Source organism: Oncorhynchus mykiss, chromosome 14 (assembly GCF_057628025.1).
Source record: "Oncorhynchus mykiss isolate SJ-2025 chromosome 14, ASM5762802v1, whole genome shotgun sequence".
Classification (NCBI taxonomy): domain Eukaryota; kingdom Metazoa; phylum Chordata; class Actinopteri; order Salmoniformes; family Salmonidae; genus Oncorhynchus; species Oncorhynchus mykiss.
In genome coordinates this window covers 10,637,679-10,665,005 of record NC_143035.1, presented here as the reverse complement: position 1 = coordinate 10,665,005, position 27,327 = coordinate 10,637,679, and the positions used below count along the sequence as shown (strand labels likewise).

The 27,327-nt window shown below is 44.9% G+C and overlaps 1 protein-coding gene across 4 annotated transcripts; it reads left to right on the top strand.

Annotated features, from left to right (window-relative positions):
- LOC110487728 (phosphatidylinositol 3,4,5-trisphosphate 5-phosphatase 2B) lies at nucleotides 1-25,549 on the top strand. Of its 4 annotated transcripts, XM_090198344.1 has the most exons (27): nucleotides 271-674; nucleotides 825-1,602; nucleotides 7,351-7,414; nucleotides 9,560-9,849; nucleotides 10,202-10,342; nucleotides 10,464-10,551; nucleotides 10,968-11,057; nucleotides 11,174-11,440; nucleotides 11,565-11,679; nucleotides 11,786-11,886; nucleotides 11,973-12,075; nucleotides 12,302-12,498; nucleotides 13,691-13,808; nucleotides 14,381-14,477; nucleotides 15,411-15,549; nucleotides 15,697-15,796; nucleotides 15,955-16,043; nucleotides 16,523-16,604; nucleotides 18,562-18,651; nucleotides 18,755-18,868; nucleotides 18,972-19,060; nucleotides 19,150-19,237; nucleotides 19,505-19,657; nucleotides 20,099-20,180; nucleotides 20,335-21,121; nucleotides 24,208-24,317; nucleotides 24,400-25,549. In XM_090198344.1, the coding sequence occupies exons 2-27, from the start codon at nucleotides 1,469-1,471 to the stop codon at nucleotides 24,497-24,499; spliced, it is 3,828 nt and encodes a 1,275-aa protein (XP_090054470.1). In that variant the 5' UTR covers nucleotides 271-674; nucleotides 825-1,468; the 3' UTR covers nucleotides 24,500-25,549. The 4 variants fall into 4 exon arrangements, 1 of the variants encoding a protein (XP_090054470.1); XR_016486278.1 differs by having other exon boundaries at nucleotides 1-1,602; nucleotides 19,505-19,928; XR_016486279.1 differs by having other exon boundaries at nucleotides 1-1,602; nucleotides 18,952-19,060.
- The last annotated feature ends 1,778 nt before the right edge of the window (nucleotides 25,550-27,327 follow it).

Genomic DNA, 27,327 nt, shown 5'->3' with positions numbered 1-27,327 from the left:
GTTAGGGAGAGTAACAAAAGAAAAGGGCGGGGAACGGAGAAAGAGAGAGGGGAATAAGCTAGCCAGCACAGTGGAAAAAAGGCTGGAAAAGAGGACAAGAACGCAGGAGTGAGACAGACAGAGGCTGTGCCAAGCCTCCCACCTGAGTGTGCACGGCGCGGCTGTGTTTTGTGTTTGGGATTTCAGGGAAAAGGAGGAGAAGGAGGGGAGGAGGATGGAGCGTGGGGTGGGCCAGAGAAAGGAAGAGTCTGCTGGCAGCGTTGGTTTCACACACCAGTGATGAAGTGAAGCCCCTCGCAGGAATTCTTTCTGCTGCTGCGTCAGTTTTTTTCTCTGCCCTCGCTTTTCCTTCTTACTCACATCTGGAGCGGGGAGTCACTTCCTCTGTCTGTGCTGCCCCGCGTTGTGTTGTGCTTTAACAGGACTAGTCCTCTCATCCTCTAGCCCCCCTTCACCTCCTCTTCTGACGACACTCTAGGGAGATACGGAACACACCACGCCAGGGGGACAGGACACTCCCAACACACTCTCTGCACGGGACCGACCAGGGACCCTTGACACCCCCCACCAACACCCCCGACCCACCCTCTGTAATCTACGTCTGACAACAAAGAGGAAGAGAGAGACTGTGGAATCTGGAGAGAACTGCAACCATCAGCTGAACTTTCTGCAGGGTGTTTGCCCTTTCCCTTATATGGCAAAACAACTGGAAAATCATTTGAATTGTCTGATATCTATCCACCACAGCAAGCTGTGCAGCAGGGTTTGTTTGTATGGCTGACTGACTTCTCTTGGTTCTTCTTTCCTGTGTTGTTTGCATGCAGGGCTTTTATTGAGGGGACAGCAGCATTGTCGGTCTTTGGGGTGAGGCTGCAGGCACTACCCCCAGGGGTGGTTGGCTATATGCATCATTGCTCCCCCTCTCTTTCTCTCTCTTTCTCTCTGTCTCTGTCTGTCTGCCTGAGAGGAACATCCAGCTGTCTGTCTACCTGAGAGGAACATCCGGCTGGCAGCAACCTGCACACAGACACTGAGACAGTTGTTCTCTGTGGGGGAACTAACTGCAAGGTGGGCCTGAGTTCAGCAACTGTAGTTCTGGAATCTGGACACAGAGAAATCTGTGGGAGGGATATTGACTCTGACTCTACAACGACAACAATCCTCAAATGCAACAGGATGTGTAACCCAGTAGGACCCTGGAAGGCGTGCCTGTCTTAAATGAGGAGGACTATTGTTGTTGTCCTGTGTCGACCTTACTAATGAGGACGAGGATGCTGGAGAAGCCGTGAACACTCAAAAGGACTGAACAACGAGAGCTCCTGACTGGAGGGTCTCGTGGTGCCATGACACAGGTGTGGGACAGACTGTGTGTGTGTCATCTCTGACCGTACACCTTGTTGTGGATTACCCCGTGGGACGGACAGACACTCCACTGACTGACAGGTGGACAACAACAGCGTCGGTTGTCATGGCGGTGGCGTGGTACCACCGCGACATCAGCCGCGTGCATGCGGAGGACTTGCTGGCCCGGGCTGGGAGGGACGGCAGCTTCCTGGTCAGGGACAGTGAGTCTGTGCCTGGAGCCTACGCCCTCTGTCTGCTGTGAGTAGCCTTCCACCACACACACACACACACACACACACACACACACACACGCTCGCACACACACACACACACACACACACACACACACACACACACACACACACACACAGACACACACACATGCACGCACGCATAACATTCCTTTCCATCTCTGAGTGTGTATGGTCAATATCAACTCAGTGATGCTCACAGTCAGTGGAAAGGGAACTAACCTCACATTCACAAGTGCTATAGCGTGTCTCAATTTCTGCATTGTAAATAGATTCAGCAGCCTGTCTCTCTGTCATCTTTATCATTGTCACTCTGACCTGGGACACTGGGCAGGGAGAAGGCTGTGGCTCACAGGGCTGCTGGAAGTCTATAGCTCCTGAACACTCAGGTTGCCCAGTCCCGATACAGCCCAACCAAGCCTGGCCAGTGTCCGTGTAACCCTGGCTTAGGGCTCCCGGTCCCCCACTCTCCTCTCCTCCCCCCTCCATTCAGTCTTCCCTGGGGCCCCTGGAAGAGGGCGGGAGCTACAGTGACCACACAGCTCTCTGTGCACAGCGGCCCGAGCCAGACACATTCCTGAAAGCTGAGCCCCACTGCTGCTCATTCTGCCCCCCCTCCCTCTTAGCTGTCTCATTCTCTCTCCCGCTTAGCTGTCTCATTCTCTCTTTCCTCATTCTCTTTTCCCTCTCTTTTGCTGTTGTTTTCTATTCCGTGTTTTTTCTGTCCCTCTGTCTCTGTACCTCTTCCTCCTCTCTATGTTGTATATAGGCCTAGTGTACACTAATCTAATCTCCACATCAATACAGGTCTGCTGTTTCTTTACATTATTCTCTAACGTCATTACAGGGAAATATGAATTCATTCTAGATGAATGATACCTGTGATTCTCTACCAGGCATCACAAGGCCATGCTTTCAGCAGGGGGCTTTCAACTGGTGTCTTTTCAACAGGGGGGGTTACAGGCATTTACTGTACTGTGTTGAGAGATAAAGTAGAGATAAAAGTTAGCCATCTATTGGATACTTGACACAGACTAATGGTATGGTTTTGCTACCAAGTGATTATTATCGAACATGAAGCCCACATGCGGTCCAGATGAGTCACACTCCTCTGGCTAGTTTGTGTAGGTTGTGTAAATCGTGGTGTGTAAAAACGTGAGATGTGTGGGTAGGTTCTTTATGAGCACCAACATGTGACATTAATGGGATCATGTCAAAATGGGTGGCAAAAGAAAACTAATTAAGAGTTTTTTTTTATTTTTAATTAAGGCATATATACATTTTACAAGACTTTTCCATCCTTAGAATATGGAATAAGCATAGGCTTTAATTCCTTGTCAAACAGATGGAAAAGGAGTCTGAGAAAACATCTATCAGAATAAGTCTTAAAAGGTATTAGAAAATACATCTAAACACAATAATGCTGAAGTAAAAACCCCTGCCAACTAATATCAACACTTATATTTAGGTTAGGAAAACATTTTCTGTAATCTGTAAATTGAAGAAACATTGCCTTGTGCCTTGAAATTCTGTTACCAAAAACCCACATATTTTAAATATATTTTTTATGTGGAGGGAGAATAATGAAAGTTCACAGAAGTAACCAGTAAAGGTAGACATATCAATTAGTTTTTACCAATATCAATTATGTTAATGAATTGGCAACAGAATTTCTGAAAAATCTGCAACAGAATTTCTTCCTCCCTTCCACTGTCATGTTGATAACCGTTTTCTTTCACTTTCTGTTATCTGATGGTCAAAGCTAATGTGTCTGGACAACCCCTCCCCCAGGTCTATTTATTTCTGCAACAACATACTAACTCATCACAATTTGTGAGCAAGCTGGTTACAGTGCCTCCTAAAGACATGATTGACATGGGGAAAAGGGGGCGGGCTTGCTGATCAATAGGTGCCTTTCTTTGCGAGGCATTGGAAAACCTCCCTGGTCTTCGTTGTTGAATCTGTGTTTGAAATTCACTGCTCAACTAAGGGACCTTACAGATAATTGTATATGTGGGGTACAGAGATGAGGTGGTCATTCAAAAATCATGTTTAACACTATTACATCACACAGAGTGAGTCCATGCAACTTATTATGTGAGTTGTGAAGGACATTTTTACTCCAGAACTTATTTAGGCTTGCCATAACAAAGGGGTTGAATACTTACGTATTTACTCAAGACATTTCACCTTTTCATTTTTTAGTAATTTGTAAAAAATGTGAAAATCATACTATCCACTTTGACATTATGGGGTATTGTGTGTAGTCCAGTGACACAAAATCTAAACCTCCCAGTAAAGCCATAAAAACAATTAAGCATCCCAGAAAAGTGCAAAAAATAGCCAACGTTAACATATGTAGGTTAAGAAACAAGGTTCATGAAATCAATAATTTGCTAGTAACAGATGACATTCATATTCTGACAATCTCTGAAACTCACTTAGATAATACATTTGCTGATACAGTGGTAGCAATACATGGTTATAAGATCTACAGAAAAGACCCAAATGCCAAAGGTGGAGGTGTGGCCGTTTTCTATTCAGATACACATTTCTGTAAGGCTTAGAGAGGATCTCATGTTTGTCACGGATCCCTCCGGAACTGTCATTACGCACACGCTCATTGTGCGCTTGTGTATTTATTTGAGGTACTCCTCGCTCTTTTGTTTGGGTCTCAACCCTGTGTTTTGTATACGTCTTTGTTTGGTAGAAATTTGGGTCTAATTCTTTTTTTTTACTATTACGCATTCCTGCGCCTGTCTCCTGAACAGTTATACCAGTGTGACAATGTTAAATACTGTTGAAGTAAGATGGCTACAGGTTCATCTGCCTCACCTAAAGCCCATTCTGGTGGGAAGCAGCTTTGGACCACCAAGTGCTAGTCAGTATCTGGCTAACATGTGTGAAATGCTCGATAACGTATGTGATATCAACAGAGGTATATTTTCTGGGTGATTTAAAAATTGACTGGCTTTCATCAGGCTGCCCACTCAAGAAAAAGGAAGGAAAATAAATTGTGTATATATGTATTTTTGTCTAAGTAAACAAAGCAAAAACAGAAACGTCCCTTTTTCAGGACCCTGTCTTTCAAAGATAATTTGTAAAAATTCCAAATCATTTCACAGATCTTTATAAAAGGTTTAAACACTGTTTCCCATGCTTGTTCAATGAACCATAAACAATTAATAAACATGCACCTGTGGAACGGTCGTTAAGACACTAACAGCTTACAGACGGTAGGCAATTAAGGTCACAGTTATGAAAACTTAGGACACTAAAGAGGCCTTTCTACTGATTCTGTAAAAACACCAAAATAAATATTCTCAGGGTCCCTGCTCATCTGCGTGAACGTGCCTTAGGCATGCTGCATGGAGGCATGAGGACTGCAGATACGCCTATGGGCACAAACCCACCGTCGCTGGACCAGACACGACTGGCAAGAAGTGCTCTTCACTGACGAGTCGTGGTTTTGTCTCACCAAAGGTGATGGTCGGATTTACGTTTATCGTTGAAGGAATGAGCGTTACACCGAGGCCTGTACTCTGGAGCGGGATCTATTTGAAGGTGGAGGGTCCATCATGGTCTGGGTCTGTGTGTCACAGCATCATCAGACTGAGCTTGTTGTCATTACAGGCATTACAGGGAAGATATCCTCCTCCCTCATGTGGTACCCTTCTTGCAGGCTCATCCTGACATGACCCTCCAGCATGACAATGCCACCAGCCATACTGCTCGTTCTGTGCGTGATTCCTGCAAGACAGGAATGTCAGTGTTCTGCTATGACCAGCGAAGAGCCCGGATCTCAATCCCATTGAGCACGTCTGGGACCTGTTGGATCGGAGGGTGAGGGCTAGGGCCATTCCCCCCAGAAATGTCCGGGAACTTGCAGGTGCCTTGGTGAAAGAGTGGGGTAACATCTCACAGCAAGAACTGGCAAATCTGGTGCAGTCCATGAGGAGGAGATGCACTGCAGTACTTAATGCAGCTGGTGGCCACACCAGATATTGACTGTTACTTTTGATTTTGACCCCCTCTTTGTTCAGGGACACATTATTCAATTTCTGTTTGTTACATGTCTGTGGAACTTGTTCAGTTTATGTCTCAGTTGTTGAATCTTGTTATGTTCATACAAATATTTACACAAATAAACACAATTGACAGTGAGAGGACGTTTCTTTTTTTTGCTGAGTTTATTTTTGTGCCACAAAAGCCAAGTAGATATACATGTTTATAAACACAGGGCCGCTACAATTAATGTAATACAGTAAATTTCGATCTATCCCTTAGGTAGCAAACTTGAAGACGTCATGACGAACATGCGGGCAATGGGTTTAGAACAACAATAACAAAACTTAATACAAAAAAATATCTATACCACCCCCCCAAAATGGCACATGGTGAGTGGAAGGGCAAAGGGGCATGTACTAGGCACAGGTTGACTCCTTTCTGTGCCCCTGCCTACCAACACCTACCCATGAGCGCCCTCTCTTTCTTTCATGGATGTTGAAGAATTGTTGAAAACTGGTCAGTCCACCCTGGCCTTGATTTCAATGTCCACATATGCCATTTTTTTGGTACGGCCTGGACCGGCTTTAATTTCAATGTCCACAGATGTTGATTTTTGGTCTGTTCCGGACGGGCCATGATTTGACTGAAATAAACGTGTCTGATTGGTTAAGATTTGGACCAGACCGAACAATTGAACCAATCGTAGACGTCTATTTCTCACAAGTTTGGAGAGCGCATTACAGTACGGTAAAGTTTTAAAAAATTGAGTAGAATATAGCTCAGTACAGTAGATTAGTATAGAGTAGAGTTCAGTACAGTACGAGTTGAGTACACTATATTGTACTCTACTGAGCTCTACTGTGCTGTACTTTGATGTCAAAACTTGTGAAACATAGATGCATATGATTGGTTCAGATTTGGTCTTGCTAAGTGGAGGAGCTCATTCAAATAATAGCCAGTGTGTAGAATAATAACCAAATATGCAAAGGAGGATTTTGCATATTAATACCTGTGTGTACCTATTTAGGATACAACGCCATGAAGAGAATTACATTTATATCTATAATTATGCATTTCTGTGTAGTACAGATCAGGGACCCATGAAAGAATTCTGTTACCGCAATCCCGTTACCGGGTGTAAATCCACTTACTGTGGCTCAATAACCAAAATAGATTTTGTTCAGAGTCAAGGTGTCATGGCATAGCTAACTTCCAAATTCTTTCGGTAGACATCTTTTAACCATGAAAAACATGGTCACATGAAAAACAGAGGGTGATTTTACCGAAAAAATTTCACTAAACTTTGCATATGCACAGTTCTTCCAGTAAATGTTTCTGTAAACTGTTCTGTGTAAATTGTTAAAAGCAGTCATTGTGCATGGAGTTGTATGGTTTGTTTAACTTTGAAATCAATGGTTTTTGTTTGGAATACATTTTAAGTGAAAAATCTGCTTCTCAGCGCAGTTCCGTTTCCATGGAATTGCCCGGTAGTAGTCATGTAATCCCACGCTGTGCAGTGGACCATGAAGCTGCTAAAATAACCATCGAACTGAGTCACACCATCAACAAATTAGCGTCTTGTTTATCTTTAACAAGGGCAGCACATCTGCTCATCCTTATTTCATTGTTACTTTAAAGCGTGTTTTGCCTTTTAATGTTTATTTCTGCCCATGACAGTGGTATAGTTATGTATAGTGCTGTCTTGGGATATACAGTACATTTGTAAATGTTATTTTCCCCTTTTCAGGTACCAACGGCACGTTCACACTTATCGTATTCTTCCTGATGCAGACGGCCTGTTGGCTGTACAGGTGAGTGACCATCATCAGTTTAACTTTCCAACCCCCCCCCCGCCTCACATACACACACATGACCTAATCCTGACAGTAACTAGGCTAATACTGTAGCATATCCTACATGTGCAAGCATGATATTATCCTCTTGTAGCAACCACTTTCGAGAAAGAATGGACTGTACAATACTGTAGTTGTTATCGTTACAAAAGAGTTGTGTTGTTGTATGTTGTAAGGGAAACAGGAAGTGTCTTGTGTTCATATACTAGGCTCATTCTGCCTTAGGCCTTTTTGTTTGAATGGCATCTCTGCCATGCGGCTGCATGCTTGGAGAATGACAATTGCACGGAGGAGAAATTGCGTGTGTGTCTCACAGATTCCTGACCTACCCACTCATTGACCAGTGCTCTAAGGAGGATGGGTCTGTTTGTGCTTTGTGTGTGAATGTGCCGTGGACAAGGATGTGTGTGTTGAGGGTTAGTTGGGTGGGGGATAGGGATGGTTCGGATTAGTTTGTGTGTGGCGGTTGTATGGGTGTGTTTTAGATAGTGACTATAGGGGACGACTCCTTTCAAGAGCCACAGCTCCTGGTCCTAATTATCAGGAATGAGGAAAAAAACACAGTAACAAAAAACATTTGAGGCAGCCCGCAAACCAGCCTGTGCATTCCTTTACCATATCTGGTGCAAAACCAGCTCAATAACAATTGTCTCATAGAGACAGTCATTTAATGAGTCTTTGATTTGAAAACACCATTGTAAACGTTCTTTTCAGATGAGGGCTGCGCTCCATGTACTGTATCGCTGCCTCGCTTGTTTTCCACGGAAGTCAGTAAAATCCCCAATAAGCAGATTGTCTCACTGGCTTTGCTATTAAAAAACATTACCACATAGGGATTGCGTGGTTGCTTTCTTGTTTTTCTGAGGGGGCTATTTTATAGAAGGGATATTTTGAGCTAAAAGACAGGCTGTTTTTGTCTCCCTGAGTCGTTTAGTCTGTATTTTCTTTGTAATTACTTCTCAAGAGTTCCTCGAAAAAATGCATAAACCATTAGAGGAGTCCCTGGCAACTGGGGCAGGTAATGTCTGCCAAAAATGGTTTTTCAAACCACACAATGAAAACAAACGTTTCTAAAATAAGACGTACAGGAAAGGGGCTTTTAGTTTGCAGTGTTGCTGTGTGCGCCCTTTGGGTCCTGTGTCTGAGAGTGTGTCCGTGGCATCTAATATGTCTATGCCCGCGGTGTGTGTGTGTGTGTGACTGGCACTTAATGCGTTTGTCGATGGCTGTTGAATATGTGTTTCCCCTCCATGTTTACTGTACGTATCTGAGACAGCTGGCTGTTGGAGTGTTGTTTATAGCGGGCAGCGTTTGTGCGTGTGTACGGTAGACCGGCTCAGAACACAGAGGTCGGCTAGTAAACTGCTGGAACACTGTGACTCATGGCAGCCAACCTTGCCAGTGACCAGAATTTGGGGGGGTAGGTTTGTGACATCATCTCCTGTCCTGTGGCTGATTAGCAGTGGTTTCTGCAGCCTGCTTGGCAATGAGTGTTTGATGTGGTTCTTGTTCTGGCTATGCAAACAGAGGTGAGTGGTTGTAGCTTCTGTTTGGCACCTCCAGGGCCCAAGAGACCGCACCTCTACTCCAAGGGATCCCCCTGAATATATCCAGGTCCATTTTGTTTTGGTGGACACTGTTCGAACAACACATGCGTATCCTGAACAGGTTCATGTGGATTTGAGACATTTGTGCGGTCTTCCAAGCTTTAGGAACTTTAGAGAAACAGTTTATAAACATTATCTTGATGGACGGTTTGCAGCTCATTGTGGCATCAGTTCAGGGAATTTGTACATCTCTCCTGTACATTAAGGACACTCTCATGAAGATCAACTTGTGTTGTGTAGGTTCTGTATCATGTGTTTATGGTATTTTTGACCTTTCTGGGTAACCACAGCCCATGTATGTATAACCACAGCCCATGTATGTATAACCACAGCCCATGTATGTATAACCACAGCCCATGTATGTATAACCACAGCCCATGTATGTATAACCACAGCCCGTGTATGTTCATTCTTACATGTTTGAGCAAATCGCTATGTCTGTGAATGTCTATTTATATTATAATTCTCTCTATGCTGTATGTGTGTTTCCCCACAGACATCTCAAGGGGTGCAGGTGAACTGTTTCCGTACACTGGGGGACCTGGTGTTGGGGTACCAGCACCCTCATAAGGGTCTGGTCATCCCCCTGCTGTACCCTGTGGGGAGGGACACAGAGCCTGGTGAGGAGAGCTCAGGTGATGATGAGAAGCCAGGGCTGGTGTGGAGTCCCAGCCCAGCCCCAGTCTCAGTCAGTACATCTCCCCCAGAAGGACCCCCAGTCACCCCAGTCACCCCATCCCCCCATCTCCTCTTCCTCCACAGGCTGCAGGAGCTCAACACACCCAGGTACACACACCCTAACACCAATCACACATCAGGAGAATGCAGATATACTTCCAGTTCCACACATAAATAGGGAAAAATGTGCACTATTGGTCTGGGGCTATTTGGGGTACTTTAGCACTGTAGTATTTTCCTGTGGCATCTAGGTATCCCCTTTCCCTTCCTTGAAAGTGCTGCTTTCAACCAGGCTTACGTTTGCGAACACTCATGATAAACTTTGTTTCTTTTCAAGAGTGTGTTGAATTATTAATTTTTTTACACTAACATTCCATTCCGTTAGTTTTATTTTCTCTTTCTGGTAAAAATGATGGATAAACCACATAAAATGTAGATTTTTTTTACTGTGGTTTCACAGCATGGCAGGTGAGGTGGTTGGGCTGCTCAGTGAGTATCTGTGCAGTGAGCTGCCTCTGGATGTGGAGGGTCTGCGTAGAGGAGCAAAAGGCCTACTCCATCTACACCACACCCTGGGCACAGCATGCCAGGGACTCAACAGGTGGGTTTCAGCATTTTGCTACTGCTACTACAGTTAGTGCTGTATGTCATTTAGTGTTTGTGATGTGATGGATTTGTTAGTTATCACAGGGAGAAAATGAAACTGATTGTCTGATCCACAGTGAGATTGATCTGACCATGTCCAGTTTGGAGACGCTGGCCAAAGTGTTTGACCATCCCACCTGCCCTTTAACCTCCACCAAGTCACAGGTACATCCCATCTGTGATATACCCTGTCTGTCCTACCCGTTCTGTCTGTCCTTTTTTTAACCCTGTTTTCTCCCCAATTTCGTGGCATCCAATTGGTAGTTACAGTCTTGTCTCGTTGCTGCAACTCCAGTACGGACTCGGAGGTCCTACCCTGTCTGTCTTACCCCGTCTACTCTACTATGGTCCACAATGGACCCACAAACAAAGAAGACAGAAAATGAATGGAAATCTGATCTGCTGCGCCCTCTAGTGCACTAATTGAGAAAACTAACTTTCACAGCGCATCACTGTTAAAAAAGTTGAAAATAAAACACCTCTAAATATGTTCCATTCATGGGGTACAATTCTATATTTAGACCTGTATTTCACATAGCACACAGCTACTTAATACTTAATATTACTGTCCCTCCTTTTAGAATATGGGTAGAGGTCCAGACATGGAGTTGGACAGCCTGCTGTGTAAAATCTCTGCCCTGGTCAGCCTGCTGTCCTCCCTGGAGAAGAGGGTTTGTACCCACATACATACACACACACACACTGTCCCCCCCCCCCTCCCCAATGCAAACCAGTCTGATATTAATTTACTTTCCAGTCTAAAGCTCTCTATGCTCTTACTGTGCAGGTGCTGAAAGCTCTTCAAGATGCTGTGACCAATCACAACCTGGCTGTGCAGCCTGCCCCTCTCCGTGAACCCGCCCCTGTCTCAGCTCCAGTCCCTGCTCCTGCCCCAGCTCCAGTCCCAGTCTCTGCTCCAGCCCCAGTCCCTGCTCCATCCCCTGCTCCTGCCCATGCTCCAGCTCCAGCCCCTTCTCCAGCCCCAGTCCCTGCTCCAGCACTAGTCCCTGTAGCCAAGAACAATGCCAGGCCCATACCTGTCCACTCCTTTCAGGTGACAGAGAGAGACAAAGGGCACGTCATACTTTTAGGGGGGCATACCAGCTGTTTAGTCATATTTTGATCATTTTTGTGGTACAGTATTGTATATCTTGTATCATCTTTGCGTGTGTGTCTAGATTAAGATGGTGCGTTACGGCAGACAGACCGTGTCAGTGGACTTGGACACAGGAGTGCTGCTGTTTGACAGGAAGGCCGGGTCATTCGGAGCGGAGACAGTCTCACACGACCGGAGTAAGAGAATAACATCAACATCTGACATTACTTGACCGAGTTCGATGAAGAAGTGTTCAATGATCCTAACGATTCCCCTCTTTTCCCTTGCGTGCGCACGTGTCAGTTCTGCAGCTAGTCAAGTTCCAGAGCAGTCCAGCCAAGCTGCGCATGGTAGTGGACAGTCATCACAACACCCCACGAGAGCTCATGTTTGAGAGTGCAAGGGTACATACAGGTCTACATTCGTCTGTGTATGTTGCCACCCATTGGATTCCATTGTATTGACTGAGAACACTCTCTCTTCCCTCCAGAAACGGGAGGCGTTCTGCCAGCTGCTACAGCTGATGAAGACCAGACACTCCCATCTGAGTGAACCTGATGTCATCTCTGTGTTTGTGGGCAGCTGGAATATGGGTAACTACGACATCAGTAGAACCTCACTGTCCTAGAGTAATATGTCTTCCGTTGTCACTGTCTGACATCAGTACTTTTCCTGGTATGGCTACGGTTATTACAGGGTTATTACACTGGAAAGCCACCATTTTCTTATTAGAAACACTGTTTTTTATATTTGAAGCACTAGATAGTGGCCTATACTGAGTAGGACCCTCACTAATGATCTTATTGGCTGTGTGTCCAGGTGGCTCCCCTCCCCCTCGCAGTCTGCAGTCCTGGGTGACGTGCTGTGGTCTGGGGCGAACCCCAGATGAGTCCACAGCTCTGCTGCCTCACGACATCTACGCCCTGGGTACCCAGGAGAACTCTCAGGGGGAGAAGGAGTGGACCGAGCACGTCAAGGCTACCCTACACAGCTACACTCATATAGAGTACAAACAGGTGAGCATCACTTTTTCCTCTATTGTCCTCCATTTATGTCAAAACAAATTTGGGACACAGACAATGTACAACAAAAACACACGTTTTAGAACACGGAGAAAGGAAATTGTTGCACCAGATTTAGCAAACAGCTCATTTCCATCTGTTGTCCCCCAGTCCTCTTTCTCCATCTCTCTCTGCTTCTTTTTCTCCATCGCTATGTCCCTGTTTTCCTCCACCTCTACTGTATGTGCCGCTCTTTCGCCATCTTTCCATCTGTCTCTTTCTTTCTGTCCCTATACCTTATTGGCCCTTTCTCCCAGCTTTCGGTGTCTCTGATTGTCATGTGTTTGCATTATGTCATTATGTCCTTGCTCACCTTATAGGATATCTGTTCTGATGCACTTTTTATTTTACCATTCATCCTGAAGCAATGATAGCTGTTTATCTCTCTGTGACAGTGACTTTACATGCTCTTTGTATTTGCACAAAGAGGTAATAAAAAAGGGTGCATAAACCAATGACTTATATAAACCCCGGATTACGGATGCTATGTATTGGCCAATGAGAGGATTTGAAACCACCAGTGGGCCATATTGGCACTCCCTAGTAGAGAGGGTTCTCCATAATAATGAATGGAATTCTACAGTATTTCAATTAAATGTTTTAAGGACAAAATGACATTGATTTCAGTATTTTGTTGTTGTAGTGGGGACAGTAACATTCAGACTTTCAAAAAGTATGCTTTAAGGAAAATAATTGTATATATTTTACACTTTTTATTTGTATGTTTAGCTCACATATAATGAAAAGGTTTGCATTAATGTGTCTGTAATGGAATAAACGCGGCAAAAACTATGCATTTCTATAGCTTCCCCAAAAAAATTTTACAACAGTGGAGTGCCAAGATGGGGGCGCGGTGGCTTCAAAACAGCTTCCCCTGTTAGTCATCTAGTGTATATATAGATCGTTGGTATAAACTGGAAGTCTAGAGCATCTTAAGGTTTATTGCTCATTCATTTACCTGATACTCACTGGAGTTAGCCTCGCAATAAAATGTCTAAAAACAATTGCTTATGTCTATGATTATGATACTTCCATGAGAAATCAAGACATATATGTTATCATTACTTTAGCTTTTTTCAATCAGCAGTACTGTAGGCCGATGTCTTGATTGCTCTGTTATAGTGTTCTGTGGTTATGTGTCCTGCAGGTGGCAGTACAGTCACTGTGGAACATGAGGCTGGCAGTGTTCGTGAAGCCGGAGCACGAGAGTCGCATCAGCCATGTAAACACAGCCAGTGTGAAGACTGGCCTGGGGAACACACTGGGTATGATACCAGGCCCCTACTTTGGGTGGTCTATGGGTCGGCTACCCATAACACCACACCCGCCTCCTCGTCTCAGAAATGAATGCGTAGTATACACATACATACCAGTGGAGACTGCTGAGGGGAGGACGGCTCATAGTAATGGATGGACGGGAGTCAATAGAATGTCAAGGAAACCACATGTTTGATACCATTCCATTGACTCTATTCCAGGCATTATTATGAGCCGTCCTCCAGTCAGCAGCCTCCACGGACACATCCTGTATCTTTGGCATAGCCTACAGCCAAAGACACGTGTCAAACTCATTCCACGGGGGACCTACGGGTTTTTGCTCCTCCCTTGTACTTGATTGATGAATTAAAGTTGCTAATTAGTACATAACACCCCTCACGTGGTTGTCTAGGTCTTAATTGGAAGGAAAAAAACAAAAACCTGCAGACACTCGGCCCTCCGTGGAATGAGTTTTACACCCCTGATCTATGATATCAGAGCATGATCAACAGGAACGAGATGTTGTGTTTTATCAACAAAATGAGGTTAACCTTTAAATGTCAAATCTGTTTGTTTCCAGGAAATAAAGGTGCTGTTGGGGTTTCCTTACTCTTCAACAGTACTTCTTTTGGATTTGTTAACTGCCATCTGACCTCTGGCAGTGAGAAAGTAGTCAGGTATGTACATATTGTATACACCAGTGGAGGCTACTGAGGGGAGGATGGCTCATAATAATGGCCGGAACGGAGCAATTTGCATCAAACTATGTGTTTGATGCATTTGATACCATTCCGCTAATTCCGCTCCAGTCCGTCCTCCCAAATTAAGGTACCACCAGCCTCTTGTGGTATACACATCTTGGGTGTATACCACAGGAGGGGTGTTAGTTGACAGATAATTTTTATTTTATTTTATTTCACCTTTATTTAACCAGTTAGGCTAGTTGAGAACAAGTTCTCATTTGCAACTGTGACCTGGCCAAGATAAAGCATAGCAGTGTGAACAGACAACACAGAGTTACACATGGAGTAAACAATTAACAAGTCAATAACACAGTAGGAAAAAAAAGAGTCTATATACATTGTGTGCAAAAGGCATGAGGAGGTAGGCGAATAATTACAATTTTGCAGATTAACACTGGAGTGATAAATGATCAGGTGGTCATGTACAGGTAGAGATATTGGTGTGCAAAAGAGCAGAAAAGTAAATAAATATAAACAGTATGGGGAAGAGGTAGGTAAAATTGGGTGGGCTATTTACCGATAGGCTATGATAACTTCAGCGCTTTTTGCAGTTCGTTCCAGTCACTGGCAGCAGAGAACTGGAACGAAAGGCGGCCAAATGAGGTGTTGGCTTTAGGGAAGATCAGTGAGATCAGTGAGATACACCTGCTGGAGCGCGTGCTACGGGTGGATGTTGCCATCGTGACCAGTGAACTGAGATAAGGCGGATAATGTTCAACACAACTATCATCAGATTGATGTCCACTGTGTCCGTTCTATATAAGGACATGCCAGGGCTGTAGAGTGTATACGTTTCCAATGTATGTACGCAGCATGTCTATGTGTGTGAGTTGATGTTGTCACTCCCTGTGCTTGTGGTCCTGTCAGGAGGAACCAGAACTGTGCGGACATCCTCAGACTGTTGTCCCTGGGTGACCGGCAACTCAGTGCCTTTGACGTCAGCCTGCGCTTCACACATCTCTTCTGGTGTGGAGACCTCAACTACAGACTAGATCTGGACGTACAGGTCAGACAAACCCTGTCTGCTCTCCGCTCTCTGTTTCGTTGTTCCCCAGCAAATAGATCAAATGTAGTTTAACCCGAAATCAAGAATCTCCATAGATCCAGAGCGGTACCTTGAATTCTCTCATACTGAATCGCTATTGCTTTACAGGACATTCTGAAACATGTTTCCAAGCGGGAGTTTGATGAGCTCATGTGTGCTGACCAGCTGACGCAAGAACGACACAAGAGGAAGGCCTTCCTCAATTTCAGTGAGTAGCATCCTACTGACGTCATGTCCAACTGTGTGTTCCTGTGCGGGTGAAAATACCTGTGTTATTTATTCTTGTCAATAATTTCTCCTCTTCCTTGCTTTTGTCGCTGAATCTACCCATTCTCTCTCCCTTTCTCTCACTTTGTCCTGGTTAAGAGGAAGAGAAGATTGCGTTTCCGCCCACCTATCGGTACGAGAGGGGGTCCAGGGACAGTTACCTGTGGCAGAAGTACAAGACCTCTGGCGTGAGTCTATCTCCTTGTGACACTCTCGGACACAACCTCTCAAAGCTACATTGTGTCCAAATCAGTGTGTTGTCTGAATTACATTCAAGCAGTAAGTGATAAATAATCCACACAAAGCATCACTGTGAGCCTTGTGAAAGCAGTCAGCAAATAAGGGAATTTGCTATTTTGGGAACGTTACCTTTTGCAACTAGTGTAACCTGCCCCCCTAAACATTCTACACAAAGAAGTATAGCTCACGACTAGATTTACTGTATGTGTAACCCAATCAGTCTCTATTGGGGTCACAGGTGCTTTGACGGCAGCTGTCATCACGACTACTAAAACTACCTCACAGAGTGAAATGGCTTGTATGATTGGAATGCAGTGTTCCCTACATTATATAATACCATTTTTCTAAATCAATTCTATGTTCAATGTGTCCGCACCGAACACAAACACACAATAAATATAGCCATTCTTCTATTCTGTGTCTACAGGTGCGTGTCAATGTGCCATCATGGTGTGACCGGATTCTGTGGAAGTCTTACTCAGAGACACATATCACCTGCAACTCCTATGGTGGGTTTAGGTTTTACGACATGGATGATTTTGATGGGGCTGGGGGCCACAAAAAAACGGAACTCATCATGAGGGGCCGCAGTGGCTCATGGGTCTGCGTACCCCCCCCAACCCCATCCCCTTGTGAGAAAACATTTTAGCGGCCCCACTCATGACAGCCATGACCGATATTTACATTTGAAGGTGAATTTCCTGCAATTCTACTCATTTTGCCACAGGGTGCAGGCAAATGTTTGCAGTTTTTTATGTGATAACTGATGATCAATGGGCCCCACCCCGGTCGGTAATTAGACCATGCTTACTACAAGTTTAGATAGCTGGCCGCGAGACTAACTTACCAAACCTTTAAAAAAAATGCTGACGTGCTAATTGAGTGACTGCTGATGCACACCCAAAAAAAAAATAATTTACCCCTTTTTCTCCCCAATTTCGTAGTATCCAATTGTGTAGTAGCTACTATCTTGTCTCATCGCTACAACTCCCGTACGGGCTCGGGAGAGACGAAGGTTGAAAGTCATGCGTCCTCCGATACACAACCAACCAAGCCGCTGCTTCTTTAACACAGCGCACATCCAACCCGGAAGCCAGCCGCACCAATGCGCCGGAGGAAACACCGTGCACCTGGCCACCTTGGCTAGCGTACACTGCGCCCAGCCCGCCACAGGAGTCGCTGGTGCGCGATGAGACAAGGACACCCCTACCGACCAAGCCCTCCCTAACCCGGGCGACGCTAGGCCAATTGTGCGTCGCCCCACGGACCTCCCGGTCGCGGCCGGTTACGACAGAGCCTGGGCGCGAACCCAGGACTCTGATTGCACAGCTGGCGCTGCAGTAGCACACCCAAATTTCTAAGTTGCACACTGTGGATTCTATTATTCCAACGCTCAACAGAAAGTTGAGACCCCGATTGAGTTCCAACAAAAATAGTATTTTTGTTATTATTATTATTGGGCCACAGGCCTCCAAAAGGGGGGCTGTGGGCAACTAGTTGCCCATCCCTGGTTTAGAACATAAACTCAGCAAAAAAAGAAACATCCCTTTTTCAGGACCTTGTCTTTAAAGATAATGGATTTGACCTCAATCGAACATCTCTGGAGAGACCTGAAAATTGCTGTGCAGCAACGCTCCCCATCCAACCTGACAGAGCTTGAGAGGATCTGCAGAGAAGAATGGGAGAAACTCCCCAAATACAGGTGTGCCAAGCTTGTAGCGTCATACCCAAAAGACTCGAGGCTGTAATCACTGCCAAAGGTGCTTCAACAAAGTACTGAGTAAATGGTCTGAATACTTAGGTAAATGTTATATTTCCGTTTTTATTTTTAATAAATTAGCAAACATTTCTAAAATCCTGTTTTTGCTTTGTAATTATGGGGTGTTGTGTGTACATGAGGGGAAAAAACAACTTAATACATTTTAAAATAAGGCTGTAACCATAACAAAATGTGGAAAAAGTCTAGGGGCCTGAATTCTTTCCGAAGGCACTCTAACAGCTTTGTAGTTTAGCATTCAGGCACAGCCAATTGGATATGATAGTATTATTTCTCGTGGCGTTCCTAAATTAGATATTTTGTGGCCATTTCTTTGATTGTTTTCCTGTAAAATGCGAGAGTCCCTGTTTAAGGTATGATTGGCAACTCCTACGTCCTCTGGTCTGTGGTCCTCAGACGAGCAGTCACTTCCTCACTGTGGCCCTGACTCCAGGGCACTGCTTTTGACCTCCTTCAGCAAATACTCACCATACAGCATACCATACAGCATACCATACAGCATAGTCCGTCATAGCCATTAGAGGATCATTAGTTTAGTCTGTGCCGCAGGTTTTGACGAAAAGGTTGAATAGCATAGAGTGCTGAAGTGATCATTAGTGACATAAGAATGCTTGTATGATGGTACAGTTAACAGAATAAGGATAATGGACACGGTTGTATCATTACGACTGAGATCTCTCTGCCTCCAGGTTGTACAGATGACATCTTCACCAGCGACCACTCGCCTGTTTTTGCCACATTCCATGTAGGGGTGACGTCACAGTTCATTTCCAAAACAGGTGATTGTGGTTATTTTGACATAAGAATTTTGATTAATATACGTTGTATAATATAACTGTGATACTTGCTTGTGAGCCTCGATTTCTTTGCACTACAAAACAGACCCAAACTCGAGCATGGAGAGGGCCTGGATGGAGTTGGAAGGTGTTGAGGCCATTGTGAAGACAGCCAGCAAAGCCAAGTTCTTCATTGAGTTTCACTCATCCTGCCTTGAAGGTGCTTTGTCCTTAACCCTTTCTCACCTAGTTCATCTAAAGTTATATAACAAACTCTGTGACTTATGTGATGAATAATTTAAGTCGATATCTGTTTTGAGCAGAGATCCGCCGTTCCGTAGAGAATGACTCACAGAGCTGTGACGTGCCTGGCTTCCTCAAACTGGGCTGGTCCCCCAAGCAGCTGCCCAAGGTAAATACATCAATCTGGAGCTAGATGAGCAAACTCATACCAAAGACTCATAGCTAACCTGTTTGTGTGTGTGTGTCTACATATCATAGCTTCTCCCGATCGTCTCAGACATGGAGTACCTTCAGGATCAGCACCTCCTGCTGTCTGTCAAGTCATGTGACGGGTTTGAGTCATACGGTTGGTCATTACTCCTTCCCTTCCTGTTCGTAACCACCACCATTCACTATTTCCCCTCTCATCAGTCACTTAGTCAATCAATGCCATTTGACCGTAGTCATTGAGATGTTTAGGTTTTTAAAGTGTATTTTAGGCACAGATCAAAGATCAGTGTACAGTCTTCAAATCTTAACTATTAGGATAGAAAAAAGCTAAACTGACCAGAGATCAGTGTCTAGGCCGGGATCAGTGTCCACTCCATTGTTGATCCTACTGTTGACTTTGTAGGTGAGTGCTGTGTGGCACTGCGCTCCCTTATCGGCGCGGCAGAGCAGTTTGAGACATTTCTGACCCACCGGGGTGAGGAGATGGGCTCCATACGTGGGCGGGTCAGGGTCCATGTGCCCAAGGACCGGCGAGGAACACGGGAGAAGATCTACGGTGGGTTCGCCTGGCTGCCCTCCCACCAACCTCATCACTGCTCTCCTCTCCTTCCTCTGCTCACACTATCACTTCCCGCTGGGCTTCTGTTGCAACAGTCAATATGCCCTCTGGTTCTCCTGTGTATCTCTCATTGCTTCCTCTATTTGGTTCCTGATTGATCCAAGGCTTGGCTTTCTCTCTCTGTGGTCTCTGCCATGGCTTCCTCTTTTGGCTCCTCGCTGACTGACCCTGACCAGATGCATCCTGAGACATTCAAAAGACACACAGTGTGAGTGGGTGCCATTTGCCCTATAGGTCAGGCATTATGCATTGCCATGACAACACACATAAACACTGCCACCACACGCCACGGGCAACCTTTACCCCAGACAACACAGGACATATGGAGAAGACATTAGTTAGATGGTGTCCAATAAACATCTGTTTTGTCTTTTTCAGAATGGTTCTGCTTTGAGAAGGATGAGAAGGGTCTGGTGAGGGGATGCTTGTCTCCTCCGCCCACTCGGGCACCTATCAGCCGGTGAGGATCTTTTTGGTGTTTTTCAAGCCACTCATTGTAAAACTAGCCAACATACATTGTCAGCATATGATTCCGAGATATAATTAGTGATGGGAGTTTATAGTATGGTTTGTCATTTAGCCTACTTTCATTATTATCTGTCCACACATTTCAGATCCTCACCGTCTCCACCCAAGCCGGCCCCTAGCAGTTACACAAACCCTGCATACTTCATATTTGAAGGTGTGTCTGTCCTGGGAAGAGTAGAGGAGTCTCCACCCCCTCGCAGGGACCCTCAGGTGGTCTGGGCCGGCGACTCCGCGCTGCAGTTACCCAAACTCTTCAGGGGGCGTGGCTGTGACAGGAAGTCCCCTCGCAGGTCTGACTTCACTGAAATCGAGATTCCAGGGATCCTGCCCCACTATCCTTCCACCAATGACCATCATCCACCCCAGACTAACTCCTCCTATCAGCTCTTCCCAGCAAAGGACCCATTGCCAATCCCCCCAGCCCCAAGCCCCACCTCTCACTATCATGAACAACCCATACAACCACGACCAAGCAAAAACAATGTTGTCCAGGACTCCATCCTGCCTGCCAAGAACCTGAGGAACATGTACATGAACCACTCCGCCATCATCAGAGAGACCCCCAGGAGAGAACAGCCTAGGGTGCACCAACAGGAACAAGCCATCCCTGTACGGAGCAGAAAACTCCCAGCCTTCTACCCATATGTGTCCACCTGTGTACCCCACACCCAGGCCTCAGCACCGTGGGTAGTAGAGCAGCCAGTTGGACCCCTTGGGGACCACTCCCTCACAGCCCTGCAGATAGCCAAGTCACTCAGTGAGGTAGACTTCTTCCCATTGGACCTTGAGGCTCCATCTACCCCATGCCAGAGACCGACCCAGAGGAATGACCTGGCCATAGCTGCAGAAAGAGGATACTGCTGGGAGAAAGAGGTGGGTAGATCTAAAATGTTTATTTTATATTTTATCTCACCTTTATTTAACTAGGTAGGCCAGTTGAGAACAAGTTCTTATTTACAACTGCGACCTGGCCAAGATAAAGCAAAGCAGTGTGACAAAAACAACACAGAGTTACGCATGGGATAAACAAACGTACAGTCAATAACACAATAGAAAAAATTTAAATCTATATACAGTGTGTGCAAATATATACAGTGTGTGCAAATATACAGTGTGTGTTTCCTAACTGACTGTGTATAAGGCAATACATAGGCCATAGTGGCGAAATAATTACAATTTAGCATTAACACTGGAGTGATAGATGTGCAGATGCTGATGTGCAAGTAGAGATACTGGGGTGCAAAAGAGCAAAAATAAATAACAATATGGGGATGAGGTAGTTGGGTGGGCTAGTTACAGATGGGCTGTGTACAGGTGCTGTGATCGTAAGTTGCTCTGACAGCTGATGCTTTAAGTTAGTGAGGGATACAGTGCCTTGCGAAAGTATTCGGCCCCCTTGAACTTTGCGACCTTTTGCCACATTTCAGGCTTCAATCATAAAGATATAAAACTGTATTTTTTTGTGAAGAATCAACAACAAGTGGGACACAATCATGAAGTGGAACGACATTTATTGGATATTTCAAACTTTTTTAACAAATCAAAAACTGAAAAATTGGGCGTGCAAAATTATTCAGCCCCTTTACTTTCAGTGCAGCAAACTCTCTCCAGAAGTTCAGTAAGGATCTCTGAATGATCCAATGTTGACCTAAATGACTAATGATGATAAATACAATCCACCTGTGTGTAATCAAGTCTCCGTATAAATGCACCTGCACTGTGATAGTCTCAGAGGTCCGTTAAAAGCGCAGAGAGCATCATGAAGAACAAGGAACACACCAGGCAGGTCCGAGATACTGTTGTGAAGAAGTTTCAAGCCGGATTTGGATACAAAAAGATTTCCCAAGCTTTAAACATCCCAAGGAGCACTGTGCAAGCGATAATATTGAAATGGAAGGCTTTGGTGATAGACTACATATAAATTGGTGAGTAGAGTGTTGGAGGCTATTTTGTAAATTACATCGCCGAAGTCAAGAATCGGTAGGATAGTCAGTTTTATGAGGGTTTAGCAGCATGAGTGAAGGAGGCTTTGGTGCGAAATAAGAAGCCAATTCTGGATTTAATTTCGGATTCGAAGATGCTTAATGTGAGTCTGGAAGGAGAGTTTACAGTCTAACCAGACACCTAGGTATTTGTAGTTGTCCACATATTCTAAGTCAGAACCGTCCAGAGTAGTGATGGTGCAGGCAGCGATCGGTATAAAAGTATACATTTAGTTTTACTAGCATTTAAGAGCAGTTGGAGGCCACGGAAGGAGTGCTGTATGGCATTGAAGCTCGTCTGGAGGTTTGTTAACACAGTGTCCAAAGATGGACCAGAAGTATACAGAATGGTGTCATTTGCGTACAACTGGGTCAGAGAATCACCAGCAGCAAGAGCGACATCATTGATGTATACAGAGAAAGGAGTCGGCCAGAGAATTTAACCCTGTGGCACCCCCATAGTGACTGCCAGAGGTCCGGACAACAGGCCCTCCGATTTGACACACTGAACTCTATCTGAGAAGTTGTTGGTGAACCAGGCGAGGCAGTCATTTGAGAAACCAAGGCTGTTGAGTCTGCCGATATGAATGCAGTGATTGACAGAGTCGAAAGCCTTGGCCAGGTCGATGAAGACAGCTGCACAGTACTGTCTTTTATCTATGGCGGTTACGATATCGTTTAGGACCTTGAGCGTGGCTGAGGTGCACCCATGACCAGCTTGGAAACCAGACTGCATAGCGGAGAAGATATGATGGGTTTCAAAATGGTCGGTGATCTGTTTGTTGACTTGGCTTTCGAAGACTTTAGAAAGGCAGGGCAGCATGGATAGAGGTCTATATCAGTTTCGGTCTAGAGTGTCTCCCCCTTTGAAGAGGGGGATGACAGTGGCAGCTTTCCAATCTTTAGGGATCTCGGACGATACGAAAGAGAGGTTGAACGTGCTAGTAATAGGGGTTGCAACAATTGTGGCAGATAATCTTAGAAAGAGAGGGCCCAGATTGTTTAGCCCAGCTGATTTGTAGGGGTCCAGATGTTGTAGCTCTTTCAGAACATCAGCTATCTGGATTTGGTTGAAGGAGAAGCGAGGGGGGGGCTTGGGTAAGTTGCTGCGGGGGGTGTGGAGCTGTTGGCCGGGGTAGGGGTAGCCAGGTGGAAAGCATAGCCAGCTTTAGAAAAATGCTTATTGAGATTCTCAATTATCGTGGATTTATCGGTGGTGACAGTGTTTCCTAGCCTCAGTTCAGTGGGCAGATGGGAGGAGGTGCTCTTATTCTCCATGGACTTTACAGTGTCCCAAAACTTTTTGGAATTTGTGCTACAGGATGCAAATTTCTGTTTGAAAAAGCTAGCCTTTGCTTTCCTAACTGACTGTGTATATTGGTTCCTAACTTCCCTGAAAAGTTGCATATCGCGGGGGCTATTCGATGCTAATGCAGTACACCACAGGATGTTTTTGTGCTGGTCAAGGTCAGTCATGTCTGGAGTGAAACAAGGGCTATATCTGTTCTTAGTTCTACATTTTTTGAATGGGGCATGCTTATTTAAGATGGTGAGGAAAGCACTTTGAAAGAATAACCAGGCATCCTCTACTGACGGGATGAGGTCAATATCCTTCCAGCATACCCGTGCCAGGTCGATTAGATAGGCCCGCTCGCTGCAGTGTTTTAGGGAGCGTTTGACAGTGATGAGGGGTGGTTGTTTGACCGCGGGCCCATTACAGACGCAGGCAATGAGGCAGTGATCGCTGAGATCCTGGTTGAAGACAGCAGAGGTATATTTGGAGGGCAGGTTGGTCAGGATGATATCTATGAGGGTGCCCGTGTTTACGGATTTGGGGTTGTACCTGGTAGGTTCCTTGATCATTTGTGTGAGATTGAGGGAATCTATCTTAGATTGTAGGTGCCTAGTAATTGGCCCAGACCTAAGGCTTTATCATTCCGTTTTTTGACTAGACATTTGTTTTGGTGTTTGATACAGGTCCTCTATGGAGCTCCAGAGACGGTGCGAGAACTACTCAGCACCCTGGGTCTACAGAAGTACACTCTGGGACTCAGCCTCAACGGCTGGGACGACCTGGACTACTTCAGGTGAGAGGAGAAATAACGGTGGATGGAACCTGATTTGTTCTCGGTGGTTTGGTTCCCGAAATGACCTTTGCTCTCTCCACAGTGGCATCACAGAGGAGGACCTGCGTGCAGCCGGAGTGTCGAACCCGTCGCATCGCCGGAGGATCCTGGAGAACCTACCCAGGATCTGGGATTCACTATAGACCTACTCACTTTGTTTGAGTTCTCAAACTGAACCCAATGGACGTCGGCGACAGATGCCTGCCCTTAATGGACAACTCGTCATCTCTTCCACTCACGTCCTTTTATATACAGTAAAAAATAGTTTCTAGTAAGCACACACACAGACATGGTGCCTGTCCCATGAAATCCTCATCTCATATCCGTTTCCATTCATGTGTCCACCTTAAAATGGTCAAACATTTTTTATATCCAATTGTAGATCCACATAGCTAAATATTGATTTTATGTCTCCCCAGCAGTCACCAGACGAGAGTGTTTACTGAGCATTCACACGCATCACCTCCTCCCCTGCCCTTTCCACTGCTCTGCCGTTTATAAAGAACAGCACAGAGCTTGTAAAATCACTCAATAAGGGCCATGGAGGATGAAATGTACAGCTGTACATATTTACCGGCACACATTTGAACATGGCCTGGAAAGTTAATGATAAGGCCTCGCTTTCTGTTTACTGTCCGATGGTATTATTATCTTGTCACTGTGGTGTAGCTGTTAGTGATAAGAGGGGAATCTGGTGGGAGGAAAATGCGAACCCTGGGCTCGTTTATTTACATTCTTACTATTACATTGTACATGTTTCTCTATTCTCTCCCTTATCCCATAACTCTCGTGCGCTCACAAGATAATAAAGTGGCACCCACCCATTTAACATGAACATCACAGTCACTTAATCAATGCTTCTGTGAACTTAGCATTTTTTTTACTGCCTTTTTAAAACGTTATTGTATAAAACTAACTGTTGACATATGTGGGTTCTTAGACACTGCTACTGTGGGAAGATTGAGGGCGTAAAACTTGTGCTTGACGCCTGTGGTTCTTTGCCAGTGTACTTTGGTCATCATCTGAGTTTTAGATATACATTTAACTGTGGATCATAGAAGTTTAACTACTTTATTTGCTGAAGGTTGTTGAATTAAGGTCATGAAGTATTACATACAGGTGATGTTCAATTTTTTCAACCAAATGGGACACCACGTGAATAAAACAATGTTGTGTCAACATTATGAAATAAACTCTATATATTTATTAGGACATTTGGGACCATATAATCCAAAGGAGATTCATATCCCAGACTGTACTCTGGAATTATGTTTGTTTTGTCTTCATATAAAACTATAAACTAGCCACACTCTTAATGGTGCAGGCCTTGCTGGCACAAAAATACAATAGCGGAAAAACACTTCGACCATGCCTTGATATAACCATCAACCTAAAATGGTATACCTAGATACAGCATATAAACACAATGATATTGCAATCTTTATAGAAACGACAGAAATTCAATTGAATAGCTGTCATAATTTGCTTAATTTGCTAAATTATAACAGGTTTAGTTATTATCTTTGCTCATTGTTATTTTTTCTTGAAGCCTTTGTTGGATATCTTCCCCAAAACTTCCTGTGTCTGGTTTCACACTATATTGCCAGTTACACCCACAAAAACCACACTACTCTGTCTCTGTGCTGTACTCACTTGTTCCCCTGACATGATTTGGGTCTTTTACATAATGAATGTCAATGTCAGTACCACACACGATAGCTCAGTGGATGTTATCAAGGCCTGCATGTTTGAACAGGAGAAATACTTTTACTCTTATGTAAATTCCAATGTAAAGTGTACCCATGGAGCGACAGTCATTATGGGAAAATAAAAGGCATTTGTCCTTACAGCAAATGTTCTATAACTACGAGCTGAATGTGGGTCTGATGTAACTTCGGAACCCAGAACCATTTCCTGTCTGCGCTGGCCATGTAAGTTCTACTCGTTCTAACACAGGCAAGAGTGGAGGACGCGTGTCCATGTGAGATTCGGAGAAATCTGTTGATATTATCGGCCTGTGTGTTTGCGTCCTGTGGTGGTGCATACGTACAAGTTAGTCATTCAAAAATGAGCCAACACATCCCTCTGTATCCCCTGACAGCAGGTATGTGTCAGTGACCCCCTGGCTGACCGTAGAGGCAAATGTGTACTGGTCTCCCCTCCTGGACTCAGACACTGCGGCGGGGTGATGGCCAGGGTGATAAGACCCCCGGTCAGACTGGCTCCGGTGGAACTCTCATGATGTCATCACAGGACATCCTCAGGGGATTCTGGGACTTTTAGCAGAACGTCAACATAGTGATCCTGTCTGCTCCTCTATAAACCCAACAGCCTTTGTCCACTACAGTAGGTTAGTTTAAAGCCAGGAACAAGATGACAGTGTGTCTGTGATTCCTTTCAAATCATTCTAATCCAACTGCTACTACTAATAGTAATAAGGCTGTGACTGCGGAGCTGACTTTTCCCTGACCTTTTTTTCCTGAGTGCATGTGTTTCTCTACCTCTACGTTAGGTACATATTTTTCTGGTCTCCTTCCTTCACATTTCTCGCTGCCAGGTGTGAATGATAATTCACGACTGGCAGCATTTTACTGGTGAAACGTCCATGCAGCGTCTGCATACCAACTATTTGATCTCAAATCAGTTTCATTGGGATATACGCTTAGATCTTCTTTAGTTATACTATACAGTGTGGTTTCGTAGTAGCCTACAGAGCCGACCTTTTTTGTTTTGCCTAGCGGAATGACCTGTTGAGTTTCAGCCACATGAGAGGAAAATGGGGTGGTGTTTGTTGTCTTACAGTAACGCAATGCTACTGTATTATTTCATGTAGAGTACTATCCTCATGGGATCTTTCAGATGTTGATTCATCTTTCATCTATCTTTATTAAACAAGCACCATTCACATGAGTTCTCTAAAAGTAGAGCACGGAGAGCAGATAAGGAGAGAATTAACACAGCTTGGGGACCA